Here is a 19,566-nt window from a genome sequence, read left to right as displayed (position 1 = left end):
ATATAAGAAAAAGTTAAAAAATGAACGGAAAATATGAAAAAATAAAACTGTACTCACGAAACTATATAAACTATACTCACGAAGCTATATAAACTATACTCGCGAAGCTATATAAACTATACTCACGAAACTATATAAACTATACTCACGAAATGAACGGTATGGTAAACAACACAGCTCAATTCCAACACAATGTCACACAAAATAATTCAATAAAAAATCAAATAAATCGAAATTTATGAAAATAAAGTTTATCAATGCAATCGGAAACATTGAAATGGAATTCGTGACATATTTAGTATAGCGTGCATGTTGCTATTATGTGCAACAGTTGGCGCTGTTTTTCAAAAACGCATGTTTTTACCTGTCACAAGGGAGGCATTTATATAGTAGGTATATAAAAAGACGCGCGTATTCGAATGCAACGTTGTGTCAAATTTTCAAAGCAAACGGTGAAGAACTTTCGGAGATTACAGCGTATGTTTCTCTTACGTCCAACAGATGGCGCTGTTTTTCAAAAAAAGCATGTTTTTTTTCCTGTCACAGGTGAGGCATGGATATAGTAGATATATATAAAGGCGCGCCTATTCGAATGCAACGTTGTGTCAAAAAATTTCAAAGCAATCGGTAAAGAGGTTTCGAAGATTTCCCTCACATGAAAAACACAGTTTTCCAGACAAAGCATATTTTTTTACAGTCACAGATGTGACGTCTATATAGTATTTATATAAAAACCTGCTCGGATGCGGATGAAACGTTGTGTGAAAATTTCAAACCAATCGGTGAAGAACTTTCGGAGATTAGCGATTTTGAACAAACGAACATTTCCATTTATATAGATATGTAAACTATTAGCAATATTGTCCAGGTGATAAATACACAACTGTCATTGGCAACACTTGTCAGTAACTCAATACACTTGTGTCCAAACTATTTGGAGCTTGAACATGACACGCACACATCCCCCTGGACACATGATGGTACGCACACATCACCCTGGACACATGATGGTACGCACACATCACCCTGGACACATGATGGTACGCACACATCACCCTGGACACATGATGGCACGCACATCCCCCTGGACACATGATGGCAGGCACATCCCCCTGGACACATGATGGCACGCACATCCCCCTGGACACATGATGGCACACACATCACCCTGGACACATGATGGCACACACATCACCCTGGACACATGATGGCACACACATCACCCTGGACACATGATGGCACACACATCACCCTGGACACATGATGGCACACACATCACCCTGGACACATGATGGCACACACATCACCCTGGACACATGATGGCACACACATCACCCTGGACACATGATGGCACGCACATCACCCAGGACATGTGAGGGTATGCACATCAATGTCAGAGATCCCTAGCCCACTGGCTAGCACACCTCAACAGTGCTCAACTAGCCCCTGACTAGCACGTCTCAAGGTCGACCAGTGTACTTCACTCTGCTTCACTGAAGTCTGTCGCCAATCACTAGCTCATCACCTCCCAGAACAACAGACTAGAGGATGGGAAACTGATATTAATGGGAGAGCCAACTGTTTAGTTTAGAATCTGGATCATAGATGGCGCCAAGGTCCGTCACTACAACACCCTGGACACATAAGGGTACTGACATCACCGTGAACACATGAGGGTACGGACACATCAGCCTGGACACATGAGAGTACGCATAACACCCTGGACACATGAGGGTACGGACACATCAGCCTGGACACATGAGAGTACGGACACATCACCCTGGACACATGAGAGTACGCATATCATCCTGGACACATGAGGGTACGGACACATCACCCTTGACTCATGAGGGTACGGACGCATCACCCTGGACACATGAGAGTACACATATCATCCTGGACACATGAGAGTACACATATCATCCTGGACACATGAGAGTACACATATCATCCTGGACACATGAGAGTACGGACTACATCAGCCTGGACACATGAGGGTACGGACACATGAGCCCGGCCATGAGGGAGTGTAGACGCGAGCATCCAGCCCTGAACGAGTCCCACGAGCGTCGTAAAGAGTTGCGACCTTTCCGCTCGTATATAAACATTTTAGCTGGATGAAGGTGGAGGGAACACACTTGTTGTGGCCGGGAGGTGCTCCAGTCCTCGGTGGTGCAGTGCAGGGAGGGAGCAGGTCAAGGATTGGATGGGACCCAGGGAGGGAGGGAGGGGGTTAAGCTGCCAGGGAGTGAGGGACGCGGCAAATGTGGACATCATTCTGTTTCTCACGCTTCGCTCCTCTTCCTGAAGGTCGACAGCCCTTTTTCTCACTACATCTCACAAATGTCTTCTTTGTTTTCTTTTTGTTCTGTTTTTTAATTCTCCATCACCCCCTCAGTCTCAGTCTCTCTCTCTCTCTCTCTCCCTCTCTCCCTCTCTCTCTCTCTCCCTCTCTCTCTCTCTCCCTCTCTCTCTCCCCCTCTCTCTCTCCCCCTCTCTCTCTCCCCCTCTCTCTCTCCCCCTCTCTCTCTCCCCCTCTCTCTCTCTCTCTCTCTCTCTCTCTCTCTCTCTCTCTCTCTCTCTCTCTCTCTCTCTCTCTCTCTCTCTCTCCCTCTCCCTCTCTTTCAAAATGGACAAACGACTGGCAAATGACGTTGAAAGTGTAGGGTTCTGAGCTTACGTAATAACAATGGAGTTCCCATATACCTGCTGGACAATATTGAAATTGCAATCTCAGTATGAGAAATATCCAGGTTCTAGGGAGTCATGATTAGTAGGGGATCTTATTAAGCCAAACAAATAACATTAATAAATGTTGGAAATGATGGAAGGAGTATATATACCGGAATGTATTTTTAGAAGCGTTGTTAAGCCCCAGCTACATTATACAGTTCGGTACGGACGCAACACTATAAAATGGACATAAATTGTTTCTATAGTGTTCAGTACTCACCTAGTTGTGCTTGCGGGGGTTGAGCTTTGACTCTTTGGTCCCGCCTCACAACCGTCAATCTACTGGCGTATAGATTCCTGAGCTTCTCGAGCTCTATCATATCTACATTTGAAACTGTGTATATAAAGCCTCCACCACATCACTTCCTAGTGCTTTCCATTTACTAACTACTCTGACACTGAAAACATTCTTTCTAACGTCTCTGTGGTTCATTTGGGTACTCAGCTTCCACCTGTGTCCCCTTGTGCGTGTACCACCCGTGTTAAATAATCCATCTTTGTCAACCCTGTCAATTCCCCCTGAGAATTTTGTATCTGGTGGTCATGTCTCCCCGAGCTCCTCTGTCTTCCAGCAACGTGAGGTGCAGGTCACTCAACCTTTCTTCGTAACTCATGCCTCTTAGTTCTAGGACTTGCATAATTATTAATCTTACTTTTTCGGTCATATATATATATATATATATATATATATTTATTTATTTATTTATTTACTTATTTATATATATATATTTATTTATATATATTGTGATTTTTTAAGAAGTTAGCCATTAAAAAATAATTTACATTTTCTCTGGATGATACTAGAAAACTGTTTTGGGGATAAACTAATTTAAAATGGTTTATTCATTCATTAAATATTTAGGAAAATTTAATAATAATAATTTATTGTGTCGGAGTGTATTCAAACACGTTAGGCTTATATCGCGGTTCCCACCCCCCCCTCAAGGTCGAACTACTAACCTTAGTGCGGTCTGCTGCATGATGCGAGGAGGACGTGTTGCTCCGCATCTTCGTGTTTGCACGTGGCTGTTGCAGCTAGATGTTGTGAATTTGTTCTCGACTGTTGCAGTGATACAGTGCCTTTGTGTATCGAGGAAATGGCTGAGGCGGTCTGCCTAGGTGATGGGAGATCCTGCACTGGGCCTGGAGAGTGTGAGAGTGGGGATGGCAGACAGGATGATATTAGGCCGTATCAAGCAGTAGTGAACAGATATAAACGGCGAAATATTCAAAAACAGGGAGACGGAGACAGTGAGGAGGAAATAACAGAGACCAAAAAATGAAGCCATGCTCAGCAGGACGTGGGAGATGCAGACTAATGGAAGGAAGAGGCCGTTGTTCCCTACAGCGTGTCAACTGAATTTTCATCAAAAGCTGGAGTGGACGGTTCGTTTGGCTAAGGAGTTTTTTGAATATGAACCACTATTCAAGGAGGGTCTTCGCCGGCCCTACATAACAGTTGGGACAGAAAAGGCTGTGGAACACCTAACGAAGGATGGGTTTGAGAATATTGTGATGGTTACACCGGACGAAGGTATGATACACACCAAGATCATAGTATTTAAGTATCCAGCTTATTTGGATCCTGATTATCTATTGCTCAACAATGATAGTGTTGTTTGGGCAAAGAGGAACAGTGTTCGTGGTGAAAAACAAAGCCAGTTTGTTGCCTAAAGGATGAGGCTCTGGAAAGAATTTTTTTGCAAGGGCTAGGCTACAGGAAAGTTGCAAAATACATTGAGGAGCCCATATTATGCATGAAGTGCTCTCGTTGGGGACATATGGCTTGGAAATGCCAGTTTGACTCCAGGTGTCGGTACTGTGGTAAGAAACACGACTCTCGAGAGTGTAGAGTCAAGATTGAAAACGGTGAAAAAATACTGTGGCCTTCAGTTAAATTTGAGTTGGGTCTCCATGAGAACATCTTAGTTCATTTATTATGCACCCCATACCCATCTTGTGGACGGTTGTGGAAAGGGTTACAGAGGCACATAAATGAGCTCAGCGACTGAACTCTACAATTCATTTAGCAAAGTGTTACGGCCACTATGGGTCGAAACCGGGTTATTTGATGGTAGAACCAGAATGATAGTATCTGACCCCAAGTCAGTAGTACTCTTTCAAGAAAGTGGCTGTGTAGTGCATAAAAAAAGGAGGGGATGAACACACTGTTCCTTTCGTCAACGTATCAAATATCTTTCCACCACCGATAAGTATAAAATATATATGTACACCATCACTAAATAATATATAAAGAACAGATAGGCTATTTCTACACCTATGTACAATCCTTTCGCTCAGGATATCAAACGTGCTCACGTGCAGAGTTCATCAATCCCCAGTATTTCTTCACTGTCCAGTAGCGTATCCAACCTTACTGGGAAGAACACCAGCGAGTTCACCTGTACGTGGGCCAGCCCACTGACAGTGACACTATGTAAAAGACACATCTAACACTTTATGTAGGGCATACGTAAATCTGTGTATCTATGTATTTATGTATGTAGGTTAGCTTAGCATTTTAAAAGCACCGAATCACCTTTTGTGGTTGAGTGTTCAATAAACCCTTGAACTGTATGTTTAACACTTCTCTAACCCTGTCCATGGAGGACAGAAGAAAATGTATATATGCTGGTTAGCATTGTAAATGTGTGGCCACGTCTGTGGTAGAAAATAATAATAAAAAAAAAGTGTCATGAGGTGCCCGTACCCCTACGACCGCTCTCCAGCTACTCGCTGGCAGAGTACCTCAGCCACACGCTGAGCGGGGTCACAAACCAATACAGGGGTAGCGATCCCCTGGCAGCAGTCTCTAGCGACCACCTAGCAGCACTACTTTAACAGGCACCTCCCTGTCGTCAGTCTCTTCCCTAAGCCAGTCCCAAAAGTACGCCGATCTTGTCAACATTAAAGCACTAGCAGCTACCACACTGCTTCATCGGCGGCGGCTTACTTGGTCGTTTCCCGGACCATGTAGGGAGACTCTGGACTGCTTAAGATGAAATGCTCTCTCCAGTATCACTGCCCCCAGACGTCACCTCTGTGGACATAAACTTGACGATACTGGAGAACTAGGAAATATACTACTAACCTACTGGGGAGTTGACATTATGCTCTGTATCACGCACTAGGTGGTGCTGGTCTTGATGCGTCACCTCACCAGAGGTCACTCACAACGACCCCTCTGGCTGACCAAGGCAGGAATCTTTAGTCATTTATAGGTTTTAGATAGCCACCCTCAGATGGCATTGTCCATATTACGTACGATTCCCGGGCAGTTCGGGTGCGGACTCGTAGATGGCGCTGGAACTACCACTCTACCCTGACAAGGGTGACGAGTCCGTAACACAAAGCAAGTTACAATCTTGATGAGCTAGATACAAAATTCAATGCCCATCGTCACAGCAACAATAGGTTCGAGATCGACCACCATATCTTCACCGATAACAACTAGCCCCAGTAGTGTTGCAGAGTCTCCGTGTATTATCCACTAATGTTTTACACTATACTAGTTGTAGTAGTATTACTTCAAATTAAGAAATTATTTATTATCAGGAAATATTTATACATATTAGAATTACTGTAACTGATTTAGTAAAATAATATAAATTTTAGATTGAAATTTTACCCATGTATCTACTGTGGTGAGTGAAGCTCAGTAACCAATCAGAACGTCGAGTAGCGCCCAAGTCGGATAACTCTAGGTTAAGATTGGCCAGAGCGGCCAGCAACGCAGAGTTAAAGGAGGCGGAGGTCTTCTCTCTAGCGCAGGCGGCCAGGCCACACGTGTAGTCAACACACACACATAAAGTAAGGTTTTGAGCTTAGTTACACACTTATTTATATTGGTAGTAGTGGAGTTACCTTCATAAGAAGGCATAGAATGCGTACTCCGGTAAATATTAAGTGAGGTTGGTGAAGGTGAGGTAAAAACTGACTAAAACTATCTCGTCAGAGCAGGCCACGAAACTCTTGTGTTTATATCGAGTTATTTTGAAGCGTGTTATAATTAGAAATATACTTGTATACGTGTATGCGAAGTGTGTAGGTTGTCTGGAGGCTGGGGTGGTGTATGGTGTGGGCGAGGTAAGGGACGGGCCCCAGGCCAGGTGATGTCCCTGCTAGTGGTGGTGGCTGGTCTACTCTCAGCACCATACCCTAATGTGTTGGCTTACATTACCTTATGTTATCATATCTATACAAGAGTTCAGTGCCCCATGGACTTGTACTCATCTAAATATTGGTGACTTATGCTAAGGGTCTTGTAATAATAATAATAATAAATAATAATAATTCATTGTGTCGGGGGACAGACAGTCAGTTTATACATAGGCTTATATTGAAGGATGCAATAACCAATGCAGTACTGACCCTCCCCCTAGGGATGCAACCCCACAACATGCTGACTAACTCCTGGGTATTTATTTGCTGCTAGGTGGCCAGGGGCATTAGGTGATAGGAAATACTCCAATTCCTGGCGTTCAATCTCTGACCGTCCAAGTGCTCTGACTCCTCCTAAGTGCTATGTACATGTAGTCGTAATGACTTGAGACTTTCCCGTAATAATTCCCTCCCAACTATTTCTGTCTTGGCCAGGATTCAAACATGGAATTCTCAATTTCGAGTCGAGATCGAACCCAGTTAGTTGTACTACCGAGACCCTTTTAAGATTAGTAGTACAGTCGGGTTTGTTTTCAACTGTCAATCGGAAATCCTGGATTCGAATCCTGGGCGGGAAAAATGATTGCGCACATTTTCTATCGCCCAATGTCTGTTTATTTAGCAGTAAATAGGTATCTAGGAGTCAGCTGGTGGAGGTTACATCCTAGGGAGAGACCTTGATATAAGCCTAACATATACAAAAGCTGCCTGTTCCCAACAATGAATAATAGTTAAATTTTATAGCTTTTAAAGCAATTGTTTTATTAAGCATGTAAGAAATTGTTAATGAGTATTAACGAGTAATCATTACACTCGTGAAGCGTAGTGGTTAGTGCAGTCTGCTTCCATCCCTGTTCGTTTCTACATAATGACTTGCACTGCCAAGCCTAATACATATGCAATGTCTCGGTACCTGGAATCTTGGTCAACTAAATGGGTTGCATCCTGGGGGAGAAAATCTGTATTTAGTAGGACCTTCATAAGTCTTGAAGGCTTCCTGTCCCTGACAACGGAAACCATTTTGATTGGATATTTTGCTTCATGTTTATTATTACACCGATCCTGTGGTCCTTGGATCGATCCCAGGTGCCGGTGAGAAACAATGGGCAGAGTTTCTTTCACCCTATGCCCCTGTTACCTAGCAGTAAAATAGGTACCTGGGTGTTATTCAGCTGTCACGGGCTGCTTCCTGGGGGTGGAGGCCTGGTCGAGGACCGGGCCGCGGGGACACTAAAAAGCCCCGAAATCATCTCAAGATAACTCAAAGATAACCAAGATCCATACATGTATCAACAGAGTTGCAAGGCGAGGCAAAGGTTGTAACCCGATTGAAATTTTCCAAAGAAATTGAGTTCGTAACCCTGAAAAATTTGTAAAGAGGGATGTTCGCTACCCGAGGTTCCACTGTACTGAGAAAGTCATGAACTGTTGGTAACTGCTGACTTGGTATTTTGATGGTAACAGATAGGTCAGGTCTTGTAATCTGTGGACAAGCATTTGGTAGGATGGAGCCATTTTCAAGAAAGCCTGGTATTGGCATGCAGATTTTTAGGTATGGGTAATAGTAAAATTAGATCATGCAGTTCTACATAAGTCAGTCAAAAAATTCAAAATTCAAATTAAAATGTTTATTCAGGTAAAATACATGCATACAAGGTGTGATACAAATATTGATGCATTTATAGAGCTAGTAAATACAATGCCTAAAGCCACTTTTATGCAAAGCGTTTCGGGCAGGAAAAACACTAAAGACTTAAACTTAATACTAATTGAGATTAGAGTATAAAATGTGTTGAGAAAATATAAAAATAATAAGGGGGAATATGGCAGAAAAACAGCAAAAAATACATTTGGTCGACAAACAGCATTGTTTAAAAATAGCAGGCATGGGTTGACATTATAGGGGTAAGGTAGGTTACAGGAAGTTAATTAGGTAGTGCTTAGTTTTTATCTTAAGGGGGCATTAGGGTTACAATTTGCCCCAAAAATGCAATAAATGAAAACTCGTTCGATTTCAATCAAACTTTTTTGACAAGTTCTATATGAAAAGTGTTTCATCTGGTCCAAGTTTCAGCATCGTAGCATAAATAGGAAGGTAGAAAAAAAATATTGAAGTAGTTGTGAAAATTATGCCAAAATGGTCAAAATCGATTATCAATCAAAAGTGTCCACTGAAATCATAGCTATGACTTTGCTATCACAATAGCATATATTAAACAAATATTATAATTAGTTTAATTGGAAAAAAAATTAAGAATTTTTTTTTTTTTTGGGGGGGGGCGATTTGCATCAAACTTACACACCTGACTGTACGTAAGCCTATCTGTAAGGATGCCAATTTTGGAGAAAATTGGTCGATGTCAACCTCAGCCACAGATTTTAGAACCTTAGACTTTATTCATTTCTGGGTTTTTTTCAATTGACATAAACGTTTACAAAACTGATTCATTTTTTATTCAATTTACATGAAACTTACACAGTATATGTGGAGGGCATGTCTCTACATTGGAGAGTTTTCATTTTTCTCTAAGTTTATTTATTGATTTTATAATAGCAATAAACATGCCATATTTGCAAAAAAAAATTTGGTAACTGAACATTTGTATTAGGAAAACTAAAGATGTTTTCGAAATTCTATATGTCAAGGTCCTTTATTATATGCTAATGTGTCAGAAAAGTGTCACAGAATAATTATATCTGAAACGTGTGTTCTGAAGTGTGGACTTGAAAATGTGTAAAAAATGTTGAAAAAAAAAATCTCCCTTTGTATTTACGCTGCAGCACTGAAACTTGGGACAATTAAAGCACTTTTCATATACAATTAGTCAAATAATATTGGTTGACATTGAACAACTTTGACCTGACAACCTGATGCCCCTTTAAAGGAGGGGGCATCTATTTTTCTTCTACTATTTTTTTAATTAATGATAATTATTAAAATTAAAAATTGAGTTGACAGCATAGCATGTATTATAACACAGTAATTCATATTGTATTCCTGTTTACAGAATGCGTCACGTAGCTGCCTACCTTTTGGCCTCGCTGGGCAATAACCAGCCAACAGCAACAAACATAAAATCCATCCTTGCCAGTGTTGGTGTTGAAGCTGATGATAAACAGCTTGCAGTTCTAATTAAGAAGTTGGAAGGAAAGAATCTTAATCAAATTATTGCTGAAGGTATTTAGTGTTTATTTTTGTATTATAGCATTATTCGCATTAAATACATTCAGACTTACTCATAATTTCATGCTACTTTTCACGCATAGCATCGCAAAAAGCAAGTACACAACTGTACCACAGCATTCCAGAAAATCCTAGTCATATTTTCCCTGAATCATAGCTAGGTGTATGGTAATCCTTGAGAGTTCTTGCACAGACTCTTTCATTCCTTCACTTCAAATAGTCCATTAATTTAAATTCCTTTTTTTTGTGTGTGTGTGTATGTATGTATATATAGTTTATACATTGCCTTCATTCCTCCATGGACAGAGTTAAGAGATATTAGACTGAATACAGTGTACTGTATTAGATTATTCAGCTCACTGCCACAGCAGACATATTGCAATGTGGGCCCAAATGTGGGGGAGGGGGGGGGGGACAAAATGTCTTATCATAATTTTCATACAATGTGCAATCATTGAGTGGGACCTCACTCAAAATCCTATATACTGTATCTACCAATTTTCTTTGCAAAGTTCACAGGATCAAATTGAAGTTTGTTACTGTGAGATTTGTTTGACTAGACATTATCGGCCAATTGAAGTGGTGTACTTCTGGTATCTTTCTCCATAGATCATCTTTCATCTTTTTATTAAAAGGCAGGTCCAAGTCAAAACCCAGGGCAGAGTGTATGGGCATGTTATATTTGTGCTCGTGTTAATCTCAGTGTCTGGATTTTGGATATCATTCATGAAGATGATGTCCAGATATTTAACTTAAATGTTTATTGGGGTGCTAAATTTAACAGAATGAGGCCCTTTCAGGTATTCATTTATTTCTTTGGCCTACTTGTATGACCTTCTCAGTCTCGACTATTGTATTTGCGTCACTGCCACTCTTGCAGTCACATAAAATTGTCTTTGCCATCTATGAATGCTTGCATTAATCAACTTTTTTTTTTTTCAATTTAATTACTGTGAGGCAGCTTGGATAGGCTTATTTGACTAAAATATTTTTTTCCCCCAAATGATGACCCCAAAGGTTCCATGGATATTGAGGTGTAGAACCAGTTTTTTATAATCATAAAAGGTGGATCTAGATAATTGGAGTTAAAACTGTGTGTGTAATACTGGCCAAAGACGAGTGTTGTCAAGGTTCACATCTAACACCTCATATTGCTTGGGGATGACACAGGATGGAGTCAAAAATAAATTAGACGAATGTGACGCATCGGTGTGTCAAAAGTTTAAAAATTTGGCCTTCTTTTTGCTTGGCTGCTGGTGGGGGTGGGGCACGCCGTGCCACGATTTTGGACATTATATGTATATACTCCTGTAGGGAATTCTATTGCGAACACATTGATACCAAAATTAAAAGCCTAGGACAAGAATTGAGGTGACAAAAATTGAAATGAGTATACACTTCAGTATTACCATGCGCTCACATGGCCCACCTTGGGGTGGTCTGGCACTTGCTTGCCCAAAGCACGAAAGTGTTAAATATGCTCCATCTGATTCCATATTCAGATTATTACACCAGACTTGTCTTGTTTGAATGTATTACAACATCATGGCACATTTTATATTACTAGTACATTATTTTTGAACTCGTCCTGTTTCCTCATTAGATCCTTGCCAAAAAAATTAATAAGTTCAAACGCAAGTGATGGGTTGAACTTGGACATCGTATGTACCATTCACCTGAGCTTTAGGAGACTTGAACCATGGACCCCACGCATGTGAGGCTGAAGCTCTACCGACCAAGCTATTGACCGTGCAATACATACATGATTTGACAAAATAATTTAACTTAATTTAATAACCTTTAATTTAAAAAACTTTAGTTTTAAAAACTGGCACAAACACCTTCCAATTTTTTTTTGCATAATCAACTAGGCAAATGCTCCAACTTTGTCTAAATGCTCACAGCATAGCTTGAAAAACAAGAAAATCAAAATTAATTTTAAAACTGATTATTAAAAACTTCAGATTTTCAATTCAGAATAAAAAAAATATGAACTATTACCAGTTGTTCATTTAATGTTGTTATTCTTTCAGAATAGCATATGATCTTTATTTTCATCAAATTAGAATATAAGTTTTCAGTACAATTTACTGTAAAAAAAAAATCGATAGGACATTTGAAATATGCAGCAAATTTAGACCAAAAAAAATTATAACTCCAAATGTATGAAGTTTATGAAAAATCCATTCTGATGGGATTGTAGAACAGACAGCTGAGCACACAATGTCAAAATAGTGAGAATTGGTCAAAAACTGGAATTTTAGAAGCCACTCAAAGTTGAAACTCTAGTTTCAGAGATACTTGAAGTTATCAACAATGAATATAGGTAGTTATAATTCATTAATTTAATTGATAGAGTACCACCTCTGGCTGGAAGAAATTGTACGTCTTAAACACTGTTTGGCATTCGTACTCGAATATGTGAAAGTTGTAGGTCTGTGTTGAAATATAATGCAAAATATAGGTATTATTATTATAATTATAAGTATTTAGGGTATACTTTATTTAAGTGAAAAAGCCCTAATATGGTCCCTAATCATCAAAACATAGAGACAAGAAAATAGTTTGAACTCAGAGAAAAAATCTGCCAAAAAAATTAAGTCCCAAGTTTTGCGAGTTGTACCTGATTTATTTATTGACCAATTTCATTCCATCTTCACATAGTTAAGGAAACATATGCATTCTCCAGGATGTAAAGGTTGCAACAAAATCAGATAATAAAGAAGAAAAAACTAAGTCTTAAAAAAACTTCCCCTAACAAAAAAATATTTGTGACTGATGAAATTAACATATTAACATATTCATTATTATTTTGTTATTATATATTATTCAGCAATGATATAAAGGCACCAACTGCATATCCACTTTGTGGACACTTCTTACTACTATTCTTCTTTGAGCGTCGGACAGGTGCTTGCATCTCTTTATTATTGCATAATCCTTCAGTTCCAGTTACTAGGAGCAGTTCTCCTTATCAACAAAACGTTCTTATTTTTTAAATTCTTAAAATCAATTTCTGAAAATATTTTGATAAATTTCAAGACGTTGAGGCCAATAATTTTAGATATGTTTAATATTTTTAAGTTTTTACATAATTTGAATATTTTTCGGTACCAGGCCCCCAATATGAGCGGTAAATGTGTGGTCTAAGGGTTAATAAGGAAAGTTTCCAGAAGCGACATCTTACTGCCAAACTGAAATTTTTTACTTTCCCTGAATACTTCTGAAATTCACGAGGAATTGATCCACATTCATCCGTGATCCACACCGACATACAAATTGTAATCCACACTGCTGTGGAAATATATTCCATTCACCTGGGCTCTAGGAGACTTACTTGAACAGCGGACCCTATGCACGTGAGGCCAAAACTCTTATCAGCCGAGCTGTTTCCAGTTTAGCAGCAGGATGTTGCTTCTGGAAACTTCCTTGTTGAGAATACTGAATAGCTCGGTCGATAGAGCTTCAACCTCGCATACATGGGGTCTTCTGGAGCCCGGGTGAATGGGCAAATTTTATATAACAATTTTATACATGTATTAAAATATTTCATTCCCAAGAGTTGTGTATGATACTTATATTAAGCAGTTAAAAACAAATTCATGTCAAAGCTACATGACTGGTACTGTCAGAAAGATTTCATCAAATGATGTTTCAGTATTTTCCTGGGTGGGCAGCCAATAAGAATTAGGATAGTTGACACATGTGTAACATTTGATTTGGATGAGAGATGTTCTAGCTGATAAAATCTTAGTAAGAATCGTCAGTTTTATTAAATATTTCTAGCTGCCATATTACCTTTCCTTCAAAATCACCTACTGTACTGATATATGCAAAGGGTGAAAACGTGAAAGAGGCAGACGTTTGAGATATTATTTGTTGATTCAAAATTTTTAACATTTAACTAACTTTTTCAATTTTGGAAAATGAATCTTTCAAGATGTGAAGTAAAAAAAAAAAAACTTTTATTCCAGGAACAGCATTAATTTCATCAATGCCTTCCTGTGGTGGTGGTGGCGGCGGCGGTGGTAAGGGCACTGTAGCTGCTGCTGCACCTGCTGCCGGTGGTGGAGCCCCAGCTGCTCAAGAAAAGAAGGAAGAAAAGAAAGAAGAACCTGAGGAAGAGTCAGATGATGATATGGGCTTTGGTCTTTTTGATTAAATAAAATATTTGCCCACATAGTTTTTTTCTCTCCAAATTATCACAGTATATTTTAAGTAAATTTAATTAGTTATGCTATTTTTTCCAGCTCGTCATATTAAATACCTAATCACGTGTATTATTCACTTGCTCAGACTTATGAGTAGTTTTGTCATTTATTAACTAAAATTAATGTTTTGTCAATTTATTAAATTATAAATTACCTTTATTAATATTTATTAACGTAGACAGTAACTTGTTAATGTCTCCACATGTCTCCAACTGAAAATGTTAGCCCTATTGTAGTTTGCAATGTTGGCAACATTTTCAGCTGGGGAGGGAAGGGGTAAACAGGGACCAAAAAAACAGCTGTGACTGAGGATGGTAGAATAGGCAAGGACAAGTGTAATTGGTAATGGAAGTACTGTAGTGAGACACTATGCATGGGATTACACATGGAGGGCCCAGGAGACTGTAATTTCACAACCAGCAGTAGACTGGAGGGTCAGGAGATAGAAGTACCTCAATTGAGGGCTCTCTTGCAAGGGCGCCGAAATGATTAGAGCAGTGGACATGAAGAAATGGGTGGAGTGCCCCTCGTGGAAACTTAAGTCTATCTTCCCACCAGATGTATAACCTTCCCCAAGGAAATGCAGGTCTCTTTGCCCATGTGTGCCAGATTGATTTGTTTATTGTGCGTCCCATACTCATCCTGTGAGCGGTAGCGCAAAGAGGATTACAGATGGCACAAAAGGTCTTTCTCAAGCCTCAACGGTAATTATTACATTAACAATTAATCTATCCTTCACACCTTATAATTACAATGTCAGCTAGTTAAAGAGTGTTCTATTTCAAGAGCTATATATTAAAGGTATACATTAATGGTGGCTCTTATTGCTAATACATAATTGAGCAATAGAGATATTATATTAGTCATATGGGAGCTGCTGGTAGTCTTCATAATACACTACTTTGTTTCTTAATCTCGTATGTCATTTATCTATTATCTACTGGGAGCGAAATATGGATACAGTGCAAGGATTTCTGGTATTTTGTCCTTGTTAATAAGATAGGTTGCCTTATCATGCAACGTGAGTTTAAATTTCTCTAAATGGCTCAATTTTACTACAATCCAAGATATGGTGTTCAGTGTGTGTCCCCCTGTCTGTCCATACACTTTACACTTAATTTCATCTAGATTCCAATAAAAGCCAAACTGCCGGAGATCCCTGTAGCCAAGTCTTATTCAAGCTGTTAAGAGTATGGTATCATCCTAGCTTCAGAGCCATTGAGCTTTCTAGTCCTTTCTCCCTCGCCTGAATATCCGCACGCTGATCTGCCCGATCCAGATTTTATGGAACATGACCCTATTGAAACTCAGCACGTCTCAGTATTTACAGAGTATATAATCTGGTCTGGGAGTCGTCGTCAGACCCCGGAGGACTGGCTCGATGCCGTTGTCCTCCCTGTTCAGATTCCAGGGCCACTTGGGACATCCCTTAAGGACTCCCGCCCTTTTGCCCTCACGAGTTTTATCTGCAAACTCTTTGAACGTATGGTTAACGTTCGTCTGATGTGGTTCTTAGAACACTATCACCACCTCTCCCCTATTCAATTTGGTTTTCGTAAGTGCTGCAGCACAACAGATGTCCTGGTGAACTTGGAGGTCTATATTCGTACTGCTTTTGCTGCGAAGACCTCCGATGTTGCCGTCCTTTTGACCTGGAAAAGGCTTGACACCACTTGGCGGTATCTTATTTTGTCCCAACACAGTGAGAGTGGACTCCCCCGTTTTGGGCGGGTCCATACTCCACCTCGACCGGTGGGCCTCCTCACTCCGGGAGGGTCCTTCACCGTCAGGAGCTGGCTCCCTCAGTTGCCTGCCAGCGCTCAGAGGGGACGGACGTCGCTCCGTGTTCCTCCCTCTCCACTCTCTTATTTTAGGCTATCTGCCTTATCAAAACATGTCTAACTTATCAATAAACATTGCTACTGTCGCTGGGCACACGACCAACTACAAGCAATCACTATGAACTGGCTTATATTGTGCTTACCACAGATGGTCTAGTCGAGGGCGCTCCTTCCTCTGACGAAGCTTGGTCAGGGCGCTGCCACGGCCCACAATAATGCCTCTGGGCGGTTTAATAAACACTTCGTCGACCAGGACTTGAGACCACAACGTTCCCAGCTCGATTCCACAGCTGGTACGTCTGCACACTTCTCTTCTCTTGGAGATATATCACTAGGGGTTCCCTTCTGACGGGAGCTCAACGGAGCGCGGCTTTCCCCTGCGATGTCTGGCACTCAAGTGAGGTCACAGCCCTCCAGAAGCGAGCCTCACGCCTCCAGCAAAATGTCCATATCTCCTAACCAGTCATTTATCTGTTTTCTTCTACACTGCCCATAATCTTAAATTGTTTATCATATCCAACCAGCTATTTTACATATGTGTTATCACCTCTATATTTCTTAGACCTTCTGGTTAGGTCAGGCTTGATGAATAACTCTCAAGGAGGGAGACTCGTTTCTCCTGCAGGCTGAGATCATAACAATTGTGCCTACTAATTTTTGTTAAACTACCATTCAAGCTGTCATTGCAATCAATCTGAGCTACCTATGTGCTTTAATATACCTATAATTTTATCTCGTCTTTTATTTTTTTCTTGCTATGTAACTTATCATTTTAATAAATTTTGCAAGTATTTACCTACTTAAAATTTTCTTAGATTAAGGACCTGCCCGAAACGCTGCGCGTACTAGTGGCTTTACAAGAATGTAATTACTATGCTATGTATCCTCACAATCCCAATGTACCTTCTTGTATATATATCAATAAAATAACAATACGAGGGTGTGCCCCAAGGTAGTGTTCTGAGAACTACTCTTTTTTTTCTGGTTGCCCTAAATGGTCTTCTTTCCTCTCTTCCTTGTGGCGTCTTCTCCGCTCTCTATGTCGACGCTCTTACCCTTTGCTGTCGGGGTAATGATTCGCCTCTCCTTCAACAGCAGCTTCAAATTGCGATTGATGCCGTATTGTCTTGGGCCACCAATCATGGCTTCAGGTTCTCTACGTCTAAGACTTGTGCTATGACTTACTCGGCAGCATGTAGTTCTTCGTCCCCTCTTTGTCGCTTTATGGTCAACTGCTTGTGTACTAGGATTCCACTAAGCGTTCTGTAGTTACTATATGAGTACTGGAACACTTGATGATATATTGGACTTGTATCCAAAATTGACCATGTAATATATCAATCATACAATGTATATATATGATGTAACTATATAACCTGAGCTTGTAAAAGCACCTTCATCACCTTCAGTGATTAAGTGCTTAATTGCACACTAGTTTCTTTATCAGCTACCTCACCCTGTCAGGGTAAATGAGACAAATGTATGTGGATGCATGTGTGTGTATATATGTATGTGTATGTGTGTGTGTGTATGTATATGTATGGGTATAAAGCATATATGGAAGCTGATCAGAATTACATTTCACCTTTGTTAATGTACATTAATGACACTATGTAAAAGACACATCTAACACTTCATGTAGGGCATACGTAAATCTGTGTATCTATGTATTTACGTATGTAGGTTAGCTTAGCATTTTAAAAGCACCGAATCACCTTCTGTGGTTGAGTGTTCAATAAACCCTTGAACTGTATGTTTAACACTTCTCTAACCCTGTCCATGGAGGACAGAAGAAAATGTATATATGCTGGTTAGCATTGTAAATGTGTGGCCACGTCTGTGGTAGAAAATAATAATAATAATAAAAAAAAAAAAGCGTTTAGGGTTAATCTTTGACACTCGTTTGTCTTGGTCGGCCCATATCTCTTACCTCCGAGTTGAGTGCTCTAAGGCCCTTCTTCTCTTCTTTTTGATAGGTACAGTTTGCATGAAGGGTTTGTCCTCCCGATGACTGCACCAGTGCAGATGTTGGTGGACGCGTTTATGTTGAGGATGATCGGAGTTACCGAGGTGCTTGTTGCATTGTGCTGTAGATAGAGGAACGGTGATTAAAACAGAGGAGTGTGTTGTAGGGAGACTTGCCGCACCGTAGGGCGATATGTTGTGTTTATGGGGTCAGCTGATCCATGGTGCTGCGACGAGGTGTTTACTAGTTGTGTTTTTACGGGGGTTGAGCTTTGCTCTTTCGGCCCGCCTCTCAACTGTTTACTAACTACTTTTTTTTTTTCCCCACACCACACACACACACACCCCAGGAAGCAGCCCGTGACAGCCGACTAACTCCCAGGTACCTATTTACTGCTAGGTAACAGGGGCATTCAGGGTGAAAGAAACTTTGCCCATTTGTTTCTGCCTCGTGCGGGAATCGAACCCGCGCCACAGAATTACGAATCCTGCGCGCTATCCACCAGGCTACGAGGCCCGAGGCCCTCTGTGTTTAACTGTTGGTGGCGCCAAGTATAAATGTGGCGCGGGTCAGATGTGACCCAATTTGTTGGTCGACTGCAGATATTTAGACCTTACCCTCCTTAAGGTTTTGTCCCATACTTCTTTGGGAGTGAATAGGCGTACTCTCCTCACTTTACATTTATCTCGAGTCCTGTCTAAACTCGATTATGGTTGCCCTGCTTATTCATCTGCTTCTCATATATATATTCATATATATATATATATATATATATATATGTGTGTATATCACGAAAATAAACACGTGATTAAGAATGTGACAATGTCAGACCACGGAGGAAAAATGAAACAGGAAATTTCCTTAAGTACTTTCGTATATTAAATACATCTTCAGAAGGATCTGACATTGTGTGTGTGTGTATATATATATACACATTGTCATATATATACATTGTCATATATATATATATATATATATATATATATATATATATATATATATATATATATATATATATATATATATATATATATATATATATATATATATATATATATATATATATGTCGTACCTAGTAGCCAGAATACACTTATCGGCCTACTATGCAAGGCCCGATTTGCCTAATAAACTAAGTTTTCCTGATTTAATATATTTCCTCTAATTTTTTTCTTATGAAATGATAAAGCTACCCATTTCATTATGTATGAGGTAAAAAAAAAATTATTTGAGTCAAAATTAATGTAGATATATGACCGAACCTAACCAACCCTACCTAACCTAACCTAACCTATCTTTATAGGTTAGGTTAGGTAGCCGAAAAAGTTAGGTTAGGTTAGGTAGTCGAAAAACAATTAATTCGTGAAAACTTGGCTTATTAGGCAAATTGGGCCTTGCATAGTAGGCTGAGAAGCGCGTTCTGGCTACTAGGTACGACATATATATATATATATATATATATATATATATAT

General features: G+C 39.9%; 1 protein-coding gene and 1 long non-coding RNA gene across 2 annotated transcripts in view; one reads left to right on the top strand and one right to left on the bottom strand.

Annotated features, from left to right (window-relative positions):
* The window catches only part of LOC123765135 (uncharacterized), a 187,967-nt gene extending 181,700 nt beyond the window's left edge, over nucleotides 1-6,267 (bottom strand). The window contains exons 1-2 of the long non-coding RNA XR_011229935.1: nucleotides 5,825-6,267; nucleotides 3,694-3,876 (exon numbers count right to left, since the gene is read on the bottom strand). This is a non-coding gene — a long non-coding RNA (uncharacterized lncRNA). The remainder of the gene's footprint in view (nucleotides 1-3,693; nucleotides 3,877-5,824) is intronic.
* A 123-nt stretch (nucleotides 6,268-6,390) lies between these two features.
* On the top strand, nucleotides 6,391-14,256 carry LOC123764942 (large ribosomal subunit protein P2). The gene is made up of 3 exons (XM_045753167.2): nucleotides 6,391-6,543; nucleotides 9,903-10,072; nucleotides 14,053-14,256. The coding sequence occupies exons 2-3, from the start codon at nucleotides 9,904-9,906 to the stop codon at nucleotides 14,238-14,240; spliced, it is 357 nt and encodes a 118-aa protein (XP_045609123.1). The 5' UTR covers nucleotides 6,391-6,543; nucleotide 9,903; the 3' UTR covers nucleotides 14,241-14,256.
* Nucleotides 14,257-19,566: the final 5,310 nt, after the last annotated feature.

The sequence above is a fragment of the Procambarus clarkii genome, chromosome 29 (genome assembly GCF_040958095.1).
Source record: "Procambarus clarkii isolate CNS0578487 chromosome 29, FALCON_Pclarkii_2.0, whole genome shotgun sequence".
NCBI lineage: Eukaryota > Metazoa > Arthropoda > Malacostraca > Decapoda > Cambaridae > Procambarus > Procambarus clarkii.
This window is presented reverse-complemented; position numbering and strand designations above follow the sequence as displayed.